Raw genomic sequence first — 16,623 nt, forward strand, 5'->3', positions numbered from 1 at the left:
AATAGCAGAGTCCTTGCCCAAATACCATCCCACAGATCTGAGGCAAATAAACAAGTATTCATTTAAGCCACTACCTTTGAGTATGCTGTTACATATCAGTAGATGAAAATACCCTACATACATGTAAGCACATACAATTATAGTTGGGAAGGATGTGACAATGGTGATAGGTATTGGTACTGGGGGGTTGTCCACTTAAGTATACATTCAGCATTAAGGAAGGACATCTGAGGATTCACATGATTTAGGAAAATGAGAAGAAGTTTTAGCCAAAGGAGTTCTACAATTCATTCAAAGTAAAAAAATAGGTGCAAAATTTTAGAAAAGTCTAAAGCATGTTCCATTTGGGAAATATTTAATATAACTTATGAGTAATCAGAAATGTACAAAGTTTTCTACACAGAAAATCTAGCCAAGAACAAAAAGGGTATAAATCATAAAATTAAAACTATTTAAGAATAATTCACAGTACTACTACATTTGTAAGCAAAAAGGGGAAGTCAACAGCAGTTATATTTAACATTACATATACTGAATAAGCTCTGTTTCCAAGCTCATGGCAGAAATAAAGCTGGATTTGCTAGCTAAAAATGAACAAAGAAAACTTAAATACTAAAACACATAGCATAGTTTACAAAAGGTAAAACGTATTGGAACAAGACACTGAAAACAGTTTTCTTACAAAGATGGACTCATTGCTAGGAACATCTAGAAGCAGCTGACACAAAAAATTCTTCTCAGAGCCTCCTGAAGGTATATTTAAGTTATCTTATCTCCTTGATAATCACAATGGTTCTAAGTTTAAATCTAAATTCTCTGATAACATAATTTTTGTTGCCAAAAGAAAAAAAAAAACCTTCCTAGATGTTTCTTTTTTTAAATTTTTTGACAGGCAGAGTTAGACAGTGAGAGAGAGACAGACAGAGAGAAAGGTCTTCCTTTTTCCGTTGGTTCACCCCCCAAGAGGCCGCTATGGCCAGTGCGTTGTGGTACGGCGCGCTGCACCAATCCGAAGCCAGGAGCCAGCTGCTTCCTCCTGGTCTCCCATGCAGGTGCAGGGCCCAAGGACCTGGGCCATTCTCCACTGCACTCCTGGGCCACAGCAAAGAGCTGGACTGGAAGAGGAGCAACAGGGACAGAATCCGGCACCCCTACTGGGACTAGAACCCAGGGGTGCTGGCGCCACTGGTGGAGGATTAGCCTAGTGAGCCATGGCACCGGCCCCTAGATGTTTCTTAAAAGCAAACACCAACTGCAGCAGGTATTTGGCCTAGTGGCTAAGACACCTCATGGGATACCCACATCAGACTGCCTGGGTCTGAGTTCCAGCTATGTTCCCAATTCTGGCTTCTTGTTGGATTGTTGGGTCAGTGCCACTCCCTACAAGAAATCTGGATTTAATGCCTAGCTTCTGGCTTCTACCTGGCCCAGCCCCGACTGTTACGCATATTCAGGGAATGAACCAATGGATGGGAGAGAGGTTTCTTTCCCTCTCTCTGTCTCTGTCTGGGTTTCATCCTTAAAATAAATAATTTTTTAAAATTTCACAAATTAAGGTGTAGAACTTATGGAATATATTCAGAGTGGCATTAACATGTAGAAAATAAGTTAATATAAAACAAAATTCAAAATTATGAAGATTCAGATTTCTCTGAGAAAAAATTTAAATAAGGAATTAAAACATGAAGAGACTTCTTTACCTCTGAATTTAATGGTCAACCTATTCTCTCTCAAGACCTTTTCTTTTTTTCAATTATATCACAGAAATTAGTATAGTTGCAAACTTAGAACACACACAGTAAGGTCACTTTCTATACTTGGTACTGGAGCTGCTATGAGCTAAGAAATTGGGCCTACACTTTCAGGATGCCCACAGGTAATAATGACTACACTGTCATAGAGAGACAAAAGGGAATCGATTAATATTTTTACTTTCTGAAACTTATAAAACTGATAAGCTTTGAAGCTGATCTATGAATCATGATCAGATCTATGGATTTTTATTTTAACAAGTTATAATTCTTGGGCTGCTGATGGAGGTCCTAACTTACACGGAAAAGAAAAAGATTATCCTGATTCCACTCCGTACCAAAGCACCAGCCAATCCTGATGTTCCCAATATGATCTTTTTGTAAGCGGTTTCTTGTCACACTTAGGGAGGATAGAAGACAAGGGGGTTGGTGAATGCCTGATCAACAGGCTACAGAAGGACAGCAAAATCTTTTGTTCTGGCCCTGCCAAGGCAGCTGCGGAAGTAATAGAAATTCAATGAATCTATAGGAGGCTAATTTTTAAGGTGAAAATTTTCTGTGACCCATGAATCATGTTATAAATATCCAAATGCCCCTTGGCAGAAAAAAGGTTCCGCACTCTTGACTGGAAAAACCTTGCAGCAAAAAACTTAGAGCTAAAGGAACCTAAAGAAAATGAAGTACTCTATTAACATTAGAATGGATTGCTATGGTCGGCGCCCTGGCTCACTAGGTTAATCCTCCGCCTTGCAGCACCGGCACACAGGATTCTGTCCTGGTTGCCCCTCTTCCAGGCCAGCTCTCTGCTGTGGCCAGGGAGTGCAGTGGAGGATGGCCCAAGTACTTGGGCCCTGCATCCCATGGCAGACCAGGATTAAGTACCTGGCTCCTGCCATCGGATCAGCTTGGCGTGCTGGCCGCGGCGCACCGGCCTCAACGCACTGGCCTCGGCGGCCATTGGAGGGTGAACCAATGGCAAAGGAAGACCTTTCTCTCTGTCTCTCTCTCTCTCACTGTCCACTCTGCCTGTCAAAAAAAAAAAAAAAAAAAAAAAAAAAAAAGAATGGAATGCTACATTCCAGGGAATTTTACTGCACACAGGCTCTCAGGAAGATAAGATGCAAGTAATTCTTCAAATACAATTTTGGGGTTTTGATTTTGTAAATTACTGAATGATTTCATTCCCAACACTATTAATAATTGAAAAAACAAATGTATCAGCAAAAACAAAAACCAAACAAAAGGCAACTACCATACCTAAAGTCACAACAAACAGTTCTATGGTTTTTATATCAATACCCTAACCCCATCTCATACACTTGGTAAAAACAAGAACAAGCAAACATAAATTCATTTGAGGTGACTTTTAATAAAATTATTAATACTAGGTAGAAATAAAATAGCCAAGCAAGCATATAAGACATGCCTTGTTATTAAATAAAAATACTAACATGCTGTTACTTGCTCTGCTGACTATCACACTAATGCAATTATATCAGCAGACTACCTGTGAAAATTTCTTCTTCATTTCATCAAAGATATTTTGTCTGCATCTCCAAAACACATCCTATGATATATAAGAACAGAATGAATTGCGAATTATTTCTATAAAACAAAGGGAGAAAGACAGTAAAATGAGAACAATTCATCTAAAAATGTTTTTGCAATAAAATATGTATGAAATTATTAGTATACCCTAGAAATTTTATTCACAAATTAAACTGGCAATTTTTACTTAGGTTTCACATACTTGTGTACCTTTTATGCAATACAGTTTTTAGAAATGCAACTCTAAAATAATCCCTATTGTACTTAACTATTTGATATACGTATTTCCAGAACCTTTGCCATCCTCTGCATATAAATTATAGATTATTTTCAATTAAATAGGATCATTAAGTAATTATCACGTGATTTCTGCTCTCTTAATACAATTCATCATTCTGTTCCAAAACACTTAAAAACAGCAATACTCCATTATATAGACAAACCATACTTTAATTTGCTAGTGGTAAGCATGTTAACACCTTCAAATGTTCACTACAGCATTGCTTGCTTGTGCAATTTTCTTAAGATAATTTACAAAGATTGTTAGACCAAAGGTTATGTTCTAATTTTCAGATTTCTGACAGGTGGTGCTAGTCAACTTGTCAAAACTGTTGTAGGTGCCTAGAATACAGCTTCGAGCAAAGTTCTTATTCTCAAGGAAGTGACATTATAGAGAGGGAACTAAACCTAAACAAATCAGGCATCTACCATCCTCAGGGTCTTTGCATTTCTTTCAGTGTACTTGAATGCATTTCTCCCAGATATCCTTACCTTCTATGTTCAAATATCACTGTGATGGCTTTAAAACATATCCACAGATTCTCTGATATGCCCCCAGCAGAAGTACAAGGCTAACTAACTGCAGTCTCCTTTAATATGGGCCAGCCTTGGTGTATCCCTGTGCTATACAACATGACTTCCAAGGCTGGGTGAGACAGGGCAATGGAGCTCCTGGCTTCCTCTCAGATGACTTGCCCTTGGACCTTAGCCCCCAGGCTGTGCGGAAGCCAAACAGCCAAATGGAGAGGCCATATGTAGATGTTCTAGATTCAGCCGAAATGAGATCCCAACTGACAAAAGCATCAACCTCCATTATAACCGAGTAAGAAAAGCTTCAGATGGTTCCTACCCCAGCCTTTCAGCAGCCCTAGCTGATTCTCAGCCTAGCAGAAACAAGCTATCCCAGTACAGCCTTGTCCAGATTGTACACAAAAGTCACTAGATTTGGGGGCAGATTGTTACACAGCAAAAGACAACTGGAATAGCCATTTCACACCCAGGGAGGACAGAAGACAGGGAGAGGTGGTGAATGCCTGATCCACAGGCTACATAAGGCCAGCAAAATTCTTTTGTTCTGGCCCTGCTAAGGCAACAGTGGTTGGGACAGAAATTCAACAAACCTATAGAAGGCTAATATTTAAGTTGATAATTTTGTATGACCTGTGAATAATGTTATAAATATCTAAACTGGAATAGTCAATTTCATGTCTTTCTCTCAACATCTTATTTAAAATTACAATCCTCTTGGTACTCTTCATCTCTCTTCCTTGCGCTTCCTTTGTATTTACAGCCACCTATCTGCTGTTTATGGTCTCCAAAAAACTTTTATTCTGAGCCAACAGAATTTATTCTGCCTACCTTAAACAACTAAAAAATTAGATGAAACAGATATTCAGACACTGAGCTACAGACAACACAGAACAATGATGCCTGTGAAAGCCAAAACAAAGTGAGCTGAGCCACCTTACAGGCTGTAATTCAGGGAGGGTGAATACAGGTAAGGTGTACTGATGGGAGAAGACAGCAGCATGAACACATGCTTCATCTACAGAGCTGCTCCCCTGAAGGAGTCAGCTGAGGGAATACCCACCACCAGAGTGTGTGAGGAAACTACCTGAGGAAAGAGAGAAAAAAAACACAAAAAAGAACCCTTGGGGTTCAGTTAGATTCCCAGCAGTCAGTGTGCATGCGTGGGGCGGGGCAGATCTCATCATACACAGGCATCAGGTAAGAGAACTCAAAAGTACACTGTCTCAGTAGTGGGACCAAATTAAGCCTAATCTAAAAACTGCATGGTCCCACCTTACAAATCTTTAAAAAACTTCAAAAGGTAGCAGCTTACAAATAAGTTAATTGCATGTAAGAACAAAGATCAAATTCATGTCAAAAAAGGCATGAAAAGAAATATTAAACTATGATACATGATGAGGAGAAAAATCAAGCAATGAACCCTAATGCAGAACTGATACAAAAGATCAAGTAGAATACAGACATATTAAAAAGCTTATAAATATAGTCTATATTTCAAGAAGGTAGAAGAGAATATGTTGTGGTAAAACTTGGAAAATATAAAAATATTAAATTCAAATTTCTAGAGATTAAAAGTGTAATATCTCAAGTAAAACACAGAATGGATGGGATTAATGCTTAAACACCACTGAAGAAAAGATTAATGAACTTGAAGACATAGCACTAGAAAATTGAAACAAAGGGAAGAAAAAACTGGGGGATGGAGGGGACACAGACAAAAAGCAGGAAAACTTTCTTACCAGAAATCATGGGGACTAGAAGGTGACAGAGTATTTTTCAGGTACACACAAAAAATAACTCTTAACCCAGGACCCAATAACCAGGAAAAACGTCCTTCAGGAATGACCCAGAAACTGCTTTAGTAATTGAGCAAAATTTAAGACATTCTCAGCTGAAAGAAACCTAAAAGAATTTTTCTCCAGAACACCCTAAAGAAATGACTAAAGGAAGTTCTTTAAACAAAACAGAAATGATCAAAGGAACCTTAGACTATCAAGAAGAACATAGCAAGCAAAAATATGACTAAATACAATATACTTTCCTTCTCCTGAGTTTTTGTTAAATCTTTCACAGTTGAATTAAAACTTAAAACACTATCTGATGTGGTTATAAATGTATACAGAAAAAATATTTAACACAATTATATCATAAAAAGAGGGTATAGGGACATAAAAGTTACAATGGCAACTAAATTTCAACAGGAGTTTTGGAGCTAAGGAACATCCAATACATAGAGACCTTTAACATAAATCCTATCAAAATCCCAGCAAGAGTTTTTTGAAGACATAGACAAGATTATTCTAAAATTTATATGGAAAAGCAAAGAAACTAGAATATATGGAAGAATTTTGAAGAAGAAAGTGGGAGCACTCAATCTACCCTAATTCAGGCTTATTATATAGCTACAGTAATCCAGATTGTGTAGTATTGGCAGACAAAAACACAGAACAAAGTCACAAAAGAAAAATACACAAATATGTATAACTGATTTCTGACTAAGTATAAAAGCAACTCACTGGAGAAAAAAAGTCTTTTCAACAAATGGTACTGGAGCACTGAGATAACCAAAAGCAAATAAATAATCTGCAATCTAAGTACCTCACCTCACAGAAAATTTTACTAAATGTGAATCAAGAATATCAATGGAAAACAAAATTATAAAAATCTTAGAAAAAACCTCAGGAAAAAAATCTCAGAGCTAAGGCTAGTAGAATTCTCAAAATTGACATCAAAATCATGATCCTCAAAGGAAAAACTGATAATCTGGACTTCAGTAACATTAAAAATATCTAGTTTGTAAAGATTCTGTTAAGGAGTAAAAGACAAGTTGTGGATTGGGAAAAAATATTCAGCCCACAGCCTCAATAAAGAATTTTATCTAGAATATATAAAGAACCCATGAAAACCTAATTTTTTAAAAAGGCACACAATGTAATTAGCACATAAACAAAAATCATGAAGTGAATTTTCAGTGAAAGAAAAAAATGGCAAATAAGCACCCAAAAAGAGGTATAGAATCACAAACTGTTAGAGAAATGAAAATTAACACCACAGTGAGATGTGACCACATCAGAATTTCTAAAATAAAAAATGACTTCACCAAATGCTGGCAAGGATGCAGAGACACTTCTCTTTAAGGGCTGTATCAGTCTGAAGTATGGTTGCTGTTGTTTCTCAATTTTTAAAATGTATTTATATGGGAGGTAAGCAGACAGACAGCTTCCACGTGCTGTTTTTCCCAACTGTCCACAAGGGCTCGTCCAATGATGCAAGACAGAAATTAGGAATTCAATCTAGGTCTCTCAAGTGGCTGGCAGTAACTCACTTTTTTTTTTAATTATACAGGTAGAGTTAGTGAGAGAGAGAGAAAGGTCTTCTGTTGGTTCACCCCCCAAGTGGTCACTACGGCTGGCGCGCTGTGCCGATCCGAAGCCAGAAGCCAGGTGCTTCCTCCTGGTCTCCCATGCGGGTGCAGGACCCAAGCACTTGGGCCATCCTCCACTGCCTTCCTGGGCCACAGCAGAGAGCTGGACTGGAAGACGAGCAGCCGGGACTAGAACCCGCAGGCAGAGGATTAACCAAGTGAGCCATGGCGCTGGCCCCAGTAACTCATTTAACTTGAGCTATCACCACTGCCTCCCAGCATGCAGTAGCAGGAAACTAGAGTCAGGAGCCAGAGCCAGGAATCCAAACCAGGAAGTCTAATGTCGAACACCTGTGTCTTAAACCTTTAAACCTGCTAGTTTAAACACCTGCCTCTGAAGTGTGGTTTTTAATGTCTTTTTTGCCTATTAATAGTTTTATTGATTTCACTTACACAAAGCTCAAAAACATTTTTTAAAAAATAACATTTTATCTACTGATATAGCAAGTAGTAGAAATAAGATAAGATGGACACAAATTTAGAATAATGGCAAAAATGGGGATATAGCTGAGTCAATCTTAATTCATTAACAACAATGTATATATCACATACATTTATGAGCAGTGAATTGGCAAATATGAAAAACACAAAATATCCTGATTTTAGAAAAGCAGGTCTGATAAAAATCACCAGTAACAATGATAAGCATAGAACAACACAATTGTGTCCACAGAATTTTAACTTTTGATTGAAATCACAACTGAAAAATTAGGGTAAGAGAATTTATTGATCCTTGGCCTTATTTAGTCAACATTTTAAGTAGTTACATGGAGTCATGAAAAAGAATTATAAAATTTAATGGGCAATCTAAGGAACAGTTAATACAATAAACTATCAATTTCAAACCTATCTCAATAGACAAGGCCAAGCAGTATTAAAAATAACAGGTACAAAATCTATTATTTTGTTAAAAAAACAGACTGGAAATGATAATCCATCCAATTCTACCCTTAAAAGTGTACCTGTGGTGCAGAGGATTACGCTGTCACTTGCATCACAGGCATCCCATGTAGGCACTGCTTTGAGTCCTAGCTGCTTCACTTCCCACCCAGTTCTGTGCTAATGTGCCTGGGACAGCAGTGGAGGGTGGCCCAAATATTTGGGCCCCTGCACCCACATGGGAGACCCAGATGAGGCTCCTGGCTTTGGCCTGGCCCAGTCCTGGCTGTTGTGGTCCTTTGGGGAGTAAACCAGCAAATGGAAGGTATCTATTTCTGTCTCTTTCTCTGTCTCTCTCTTACTCTGCCTTTCAAAGAAATAAATCTTTAAAAAAAAAAAAGTATCCAAAGGGTATGATGTTGTGACACAGTGGGCTAAGCCATTGCCTGCAATGTTTGCATCCCATATGAGCACCAGTTTGAGTCCCAGTTGATCCACTTTCCATCCAGCTCCCTGGTAATGTGCCTGGGAAAGCAGCCAAAGACAGCCCAAGTTCTTGGGTCCCTGCCACCCACACAGGAGATGTGGATGGAGATCCCAGCTCCTGGCTTTGGCCTGTCTCAACCCTGGCCATTGCAGTCATTTGGGGAGCATACCAGTGGATACAAGATCAATCTCTCTTTCTCTGTAACTTTGCCTTTCAATAAATAAATCTTCAAAAAATTTAACCAAACAGACAGTCAATTTAATGTGAAAATACGGTGTTGGCCAGCACTGCAGCTCACTTGGCTAATCCTCTGCCTAGTCCCAGTTAGGGCGCTAGGTTCTGTCCCGGTTGCTCCTCTTCCAGTCCAGCTCCCTGCTGTGGCCCAGGAAGGCAATGGAGGATGGTCCAAGTGGTTGAGCCCTGCACTGGCATGGGAGACCAGAGGAAGCACCTGGCTCCTGGCTTTGGATCGGTGCATTGCGCAGGCAGTGGCGGCTGTTGGGGGGTGAACCAACGGAAGGAAGACCTTTCTCTCTCTCTTTCTCTCTCTCTCTCTTCCTAACTCTGCCTGTCAAAAAAAAAAAAAAAAAATTAGGAAAATACGATGTTAAAAAGATATTCAGCAGGGGGCTGATGCTGTGGCGTAACAGGTAAAAGCTACCACCTGCAGTGCCGGTTTGAGTCCCGGCTGCTCCACTTCCGATCCAGCTCTCTGCTATGGCCTGGGAAAGCAGCAGAAGATGGCCTAAGTCCTTGGGCTTTGGCACTCACATGGGAGATCTGAAGGAAGCTCCAGGCTCCTGGCTTTGGATTGGCACTGTTCCAGCCACTGTGGCCAGCTGGGGAGTGAACCAGCGGATGAAGACCTCTCTCTCTGCCTCTCTGTAACTCTACCTTTCAAATAAATAAATCTTAAAAAAATATATATTCGGGGCCTGGCGCCGTGGCTCATTTGGTTAATCCTCTGCCTGTGGCGCCAGCATCCCATATGGGCGTCAGGTTCTAGTCCTGGCTGCTCCTCTTCCAGTCCAGCTCTCTGCTGTGGCCCGGGAGGGCAGTGGAGGATGGCCCAAGTGCTTGGGCCCTGCACCCGCATGGGAGACCGGGAAAAAGCACCTGGCTCCTGGCTTCAGATTGGCGCAGCGCCGGCCATAGCGGCCATTTGCGGGGTGAACCAACGGAAGGAAGACCTTTCTCTCTGTCTCTCTCGCTGTCTGTAACTCTACCTGTCAAATAAATAAATAAATAAAATCTTTAAATATATATAGATTCAGCAGAACATTATATGTAATAAGAACATAGCAGAAACTGTCTAATTTCCAAAAATAGAGAATAATTCTGATACAAAATTTTATAAATACATTCAGATAGTCTTTAAAAATAACGCTGTGCTTTCTGCCCGTAGAAACCGCCAAGGAAGCATCGTTACAATCTCTCTTCTCACAGCTGTCAAGTCGAAGTCAGAGTCTCCTAAAGAGCCTGAACAGCTGAGGACGCTCCTCACTGGGAGGGCTGAGCTTTGAAACCACCAAGGAGAGTCTCAAGAGCCATTCTGGGCAGCAGGGAACGCTCATGGGCTGTGTCACTAATGAGAGACACAGACACCAAGTGCTCCAGGGGCTTTGGGTTTGTCACCTATGCCACCATGGAGGTGGTGGATGCAGCCATGAAGGCAAGGCCACACAAGGTGGATGGTAGAGTTGTAGAATCTCAAGAGAAGATTCTCAAAGACTAGGTACCCATCTAACTGTGAAAAAGATCTCTGTTGGTGGCCTTAAAGAAGACACTGAAGAGCATTATCTCAAAGATGATTTTGAACAGTATGGGAAAATCAAAGTGATTGACAGTGACTGATGGAGGCAGTGGCAAGAAGAGGGGCGTTGCTTTTGTGACCTTTCACGACCATGACTCTGTGGGTAAGATCATCATTCAGAAATACCATACTGTGAATGGTCACAACTGTGAAGTAAGGAAGACCCTGCTGAGGCAGGAGATGGCCAGTGCTTCATCCACGCCAAGAGGTCTAAGTTGTCGCTCCCCCTCTTCGTGGAGGAACGACACTAAACGCTGCCTAGGCTTCATATCCGAGTCACGGCACCATTATGTCGCTCCCCCTCTTCGTGGAGGAACGACACAGGACCCTGCGCTGTTCTTTCGTCTGCTCGGCCCTCCCCGGGTTTGCTGCTGGTTCTTCCCGGGTTGGCTACTATCCCTTCCACCTCCGTGGAAGGGCAGTTCCCCCTGGCCACATTCCCCACTTCCGCAGGGGAGCGGCACACCGCCGGCCGGCTCGTCTCGGGGGCTGCACAGGTGTTCCTTCAGCTAGATGTTCCCCTTAGATGTTCCTGGTGCATGCCGTCTCTCTCCTCCTTTATAGTCCTCCTCCGCCAATCCTAACTCAGCTGCCCACACGCCGAGTACGCTGCTCTCCTCCAATCAGGAGCAAGTCCTACAGTTTATTAGCTGAACTGGAGGCAGCTGTGCGGAAGCTGTTTACTTCTCTCCCAACGCCATATTGTGGGAGAGCAGATGCATAGAATAAGTCTTAATTCCAGTAACTCAGTCTAGTCCGGTTTGCTCCCCACATAAGTGGTTCTGGAAACGTTGGTGGTGGTACTGGAGGTGGTTTTGGTGGCAATAAGAACTCTGGCCATGGAAGAAACTTAAGTGGTCATGGTGGCTTTGGTGGCCGTCGAGGTGGTGGTAGTTACAGTGGCAGTAGGGATGGTTTACATGGATTTGGTAATGGTAGAAGCAATTTTGGAGGCAGTGGAAGCTACAATGATTTTGGCAATCATCACACCAATCAATCCTCTAATGTGTGACCCTTGAATGGAGGAAACTTTGGAGGCAAAATCTCTAGTACCAATGGTGGTGGTGGCCAATATTTGCCAAACCATGAAATCAAGATGGCTATGGTGGTTCTAGCAGCAACAGCCGTGGCTATGGTAGTGGTAGGAAACAAAGCTTATAAGGAGACTCTGGAGAGCCAGAGAAGTGACAGGGGAGCTACAAGTTACAACACATTTGTGAACTCAAACAGTGGTGGCTGGGCTTAACTGCTATAAAGAAGACATGTTTTAGACAATACTCACGTGTATGGGCAAAAACACTCAAAGATTGTATCTGTGACTAATCGTATAACAGATTATTTTAACTTCTACTCTGTGGAAAGTGTAGCATTTCAAAAAAGGGTTTTAATGTAGTTTCTTTTTTTATACCCATGCTGTAGATTGCTAAATGTACATAAGTCTGATCATGATGCTGAATAAATGTGTCTTTCTTTATGTGCTGTGTAGTTAGTTTATTCTGAAGCTATCTTGGCAAACTTACCCAAAAGTATACAATCAGAATTCATCAGGTGATGCCAGGAATTTATTTACAAATTGTTTGGGTGGAGAAGCCACTCTCCTCAGGTACTGACAGTTACTGTTGTGATGGTTCTGAAGTTCACCATTAAAACAGCCACCCAAGCAACATCACAGGATTATTTGGTTGTAAAAATGACTGTTGATACATCCTTTGCAATATATCTAAATTGAATAATGGTACTAGATAAAACTACTGATGGGAAGAACCACCATCATGTGTAATCAAAATGATATCATTATCTTAGAAAACAAAAACAAAAACAAAAAAACCCACAATGATATTAGGACATGTTCTGACAAGGGAAAACGTTCAATATATAGTGCTAAGAAATAATGCTAGCTCAAGGCTGGCACTGTGGCATAGTGGGCTGGGCCTCTGCCTTGGCACTAGCATCCCATAAGGGCACCAGTTTGTGTCCCAGCTGCTCCATTTTTGAGCCAGCTCTCTGCTATGAAGGGCAGTGAAGAGGGCCCAAGTTCCTGGGTCCCTGCATCCACATGAGTGACCCGGAGGAGGCTCCTAGCTTTAGATCAGCCCAGCTCCAGCTGTTGTGGCCATTTGGGAAGTGAACCAGCAGGTGGAAGACCTTTCTCTCTGTCTCTCCCTCTCTGTGTGTGTAACTCTACCTCCAAAATAAATAAATAAATAAATAAATCTTTAAAAAGAAAGAATACTAGCTTTAAAACATGTCTACAATAGCATTTTAAATTTTTTATTTTTTTTATTTTTTATTTTTTGACAGGCAGAGTGGACAGTGAGAGAAACAGAGAGAAAGGTCTTCCTTTGCCATTGGTTCACCCTCCAATGGCCGCCGCGGCTGGGACGCTGCGCCTGGCGCCCTGCACTGATCCGATGGCAGGAGCCAGGTACTTATCCTGGTCTCCCATGGGGTGCAGGGCCCAAGGACTTGGGCCATCCTCCACTGCCTTCCCGGGTCACAGCAGAGAGCTGGCCTGGAAGAGGGGCAACCGGGACAGAATCCGGTGCCCCGATCGGGACTAGAACCCGGTGTGCCGGCGCCGCAAGGCGGAGGATTAGCCTAGTGAGCTGCGGCGCCGGCCTACAATAGCATTTTTAAAAAGTCTATATGGAGGGCTGGCGCTGCGGCTCACTTGACTAATCCTCCGCCTGCGGTGCCGGCACCCAGGTTCTAGTCCCGGTCGGGGCGCCGGATTCTGTCCCGGTTGCTCCTCTTCCAATCCAGCTCTCTGCTGTGGCCCGGGAGTGCAGTGGAGGATGGCCCATGTGCTTCGGCCCTGCACCTGCATGAGAGACCAGGAGGAAGCACCTGGCTCCTGGCTTTGGATTGGCACAGTGCGCTCCTGGCTTTGGACTGCACATTGGACCGCAATGCACCGGCTGTAGCGGCCACTTGGGGGGTGAACCAATGGAAAAAGGAAGACCTTTCTCTCTGTCTCTCTCTCTCACTGTCCACTCTGCCTGTCAAAAAAATAAGATAAAAAAAAAAGGTCTATATGGAGATGAGGGAGAAAAACGTACAGAAAAAAAGAATTACATGAAAATATTCACAGTAGTGTCTGACGAATGGAACAAAATTAGAAGTGATCTTTTTTTTTACCCACTAATTAATGCTTTCCTGAGATGTCCAACTGTTTGGTACTGCATATTTGTTCCTACAATTTCAATATTGTGATACAATGTGTATCACAAGAAAGAACTTAGCAAAATTAACATATATTAAGTAAAATTTTTAAAGTATTAGCGCAACTTCTATCCTCTGACTCAAAATAAAACAACTGCACAGTGAGAAAATAAAATAAATTTGCCTTGGGGGGACTGGCTGTTGGTGGCCTGCAGCTAAGCTCCTGTGTGGCTATGGTGGGTGTCGGCAGTGGCTGCAAGTAGCCGACCAAGAGGCCAGAAGGCAGAATCTGAATGAATGCATGGAAGGTGTTTGTAAAATGTATGAGGAACATCTGAAAAGAATGAATACCAATAGCCCATCTACCACATATGAGATCAGTCAGTTGTCTGATTTTATCGATGATCTGGCAGACCTCAGCTGCCTTGTTCACCAGGCTGATACCCAGACACTCCAGCCTTATAAGAAAGACCAGATCAAAGAGATCTACGTGCTCCTCCACAGCAGGCCCAATAGGCAGGAAAATAATGGAGTTGGAAGTATTAGGGGGATGGAAGTGGGCTCGGAACACAGGTGTGTACAGCATGCTGTAGTGGGAGTTTTGTATTATAGCAATCCTGTTTCCATTTGTTATACTCTAGCCAGACTGAATGTATTAGATGGAGTGTGAGAATCTTGTTCAATCTGAAGCCCCACTGCCCCTTTTTTCTTCTTCTTCTCCCTTTTTTTTCTTTTACTTAAACATTTTTATGAGGATTTAGACGGAAGTTTTTTGGTCAGTTAATGTTGGTTCCAGAGCTTCAGACTGTTGAGATCTGCTTTATAACAGTCACTGTACTAACCCTTGGAGATGGGGTGGGGGAGTGGCTCAGTTTAGTTACATCCCCAAGGCACACTCTTAGCGGAAAATAAATATTCTTTAGTTATATTTAAAAAAAATTTGCCTAGGAGCAGGACATGACAAAAATATATAGGAAGATCTGCAGGACTACACCATATGCGTCCATACAGAAAGGATGTATCTGCAGAAAACAAAACAAAACCAGCATAATTCAAGACCAGGTAAAATCGACAGACATTAATATATAGGTTACAGGTAATTTGTAGGATATACATAAGAAAATTCACAGAACTTAAAATATCTAAAATAGAGAAGGCATAGGATAATAAACTTCAACTTCTAAGATTGCTTTATTTCAAACAGTATATAATAGTAGAAAGAAAAGTAGAAGACTGTTAAGAGAAAACAGCATTCTCTTAGAAAATGATCAAATAATTATGGTTATTTAACAGCCTTATGGCCACACATAATATTCTACTCTAAAACACTTCCACCCATGTGGAAGACCCAGATGAAAGTCCTGAATCCTGGCTTTTGGCCTGGCCCAGCTCTGGCCATTACGGCCATCTGGAGAGTGAGCCTGCAAATCAAAGATCTCTCTCTCTGTGTCTCTTCCTCTCTCTCTGACTTTCAAATAAATAAATAAATCTTGAGAGACAGAGAACACTAAGAAATCATTTTGTATTGAAAATGAAACAAGATTATATTCTAGAATAGTACAGAAATAAATTTTATGCATATGATTAGAGTATTGCTGATTAACACACTATGCAAAACTCCATAATATAAAATAATTTAGAGCAAACTCAATGTAGTGTGGGTTTTTCCAAAAAAAGCCAGAATAATCATGAGCTCTCTGTCAAGTCTATCAACTCTTGTTAGACCACCACCTATGCTGGAAAGTCAAATTCAATTTGTCATTACTGGCTACAGTAGTAAGTTTTCCAAAAGTATAACTTGCTATAAGTTTTAAATTGTCTACAGATCTGGTACAATAAGAACAGAAAGCATTTACACCATGTTAACAGTAACTTTATTCAAAATAGCCAAAAAAAGATGAAAGCAACCCAAGTGTCCATTATCTAACATATGGATAAACAAAATGTGGTCTCTATATGTACAACAGAATATCATTCAGTCTCAAAAAGGGATGAAATCCTATTGCACAACAGAACATTCATGAACCTTCAGAACATAATGCTAAATGAAAAAAAGTCGATCACAAAAAGATAAATATTGGTACTACATGACTCTACCTATATGAGGTATCTATAGTAGTCAAATTCATAGAGACAGAAAAGTCTCTATGGTTGCCAGGGGCTATGCAGGAGAAGGAATGCAGAATTGGTTACAGAAATGGCTACAGTTTGTTTTACAAGCTGAAAAGTTCTGTGTATGGATGATGGTAGTGGTAATACAACAATTGTGAGGGGCTGGTGCTGTGGTATAATGAGTTAGGCCACCGCCTGCAGTGCTGGCATCCCATATAGGCACCGGTTCGAGTCCCGGCTGCTCCACTTCCAATCCAGCTCTCTGCTATGGCCTGGGAAAGCAGTAGAAAATGGCCCAAGTCCTTGGGCCCCTGCACCCATGTAGGGGACCCAGAAGAAAATCCTGGCTCCTGGCTTCAGATTGGCACAGCTCTGGCTGTTACAGCCAACTGGAAAGTGAACCAGTGGATAAAAGACCTCTCTCTGCTTCTCCTTCTCTCTCTGTGTAACTCTGCCTTTCAAATAAATAAATAAATCTTTAAAAAAAAAGTGAATGTACTAAATACTACTGAATTCTATACTTAAAAATGGTCAAGATAATAAATTTTATATTTTCTATATTTTATCACAGTTACATAGCATTGCCATAAAATTTGCAAAAATAACATGGCTATACACAAACTGGGTTTCCAATGGC

General features: G+C 41.1%; 1 protein-coding gene across 11 annotated transcripts in view; it reads right to left on the reverse strand.

The window, feature by feature from the left end:
• Window positions 1-16,623, reverse strand: part of USP47 (ubiquitin specific peptidase 47) — a 115,424-nt gene that overhangs the window by 78,240 nt on the left and 20,561 nt on the right. For 6 of the 11 annotated variants that reach the window (XM_051824800.3, XM_008266235.5, XM_089328670.1 and 3 more), the window contains exon 2: window positions 3,259-3,318. The exons of the other annotated variants lie outside the window; for them this stretch is intronic. In XM_051824800.3, coding sequence (XP_051680760.1) covers window positions 3,259-3,318 — 60 coding nt within the window. The remainder of the gene's footprint in view (window positions 1-3,258; window positions 3,319-16,623) is intronic. 11 annotated transcript variants of the gene reach the window in all.

This window comes from Oryctolagus cuniculus, chromosome 1 (assembly GCF_051225735.1).
Source record: "Oryctolagus cuniculus isolate XC-2025 breed Fujian yellow rabbit chromosome 1, ASM5122573v1, whole genome shotgun sequence".
In the NCBI taxonomy this organism is placed as follows: domain Eukaryota; kingdom Metazoa; phylum Chordata; class Mammalia; order Lagomorpha; family Leporidae; genus Oryctolagus; species Oryctolagus cuniculus.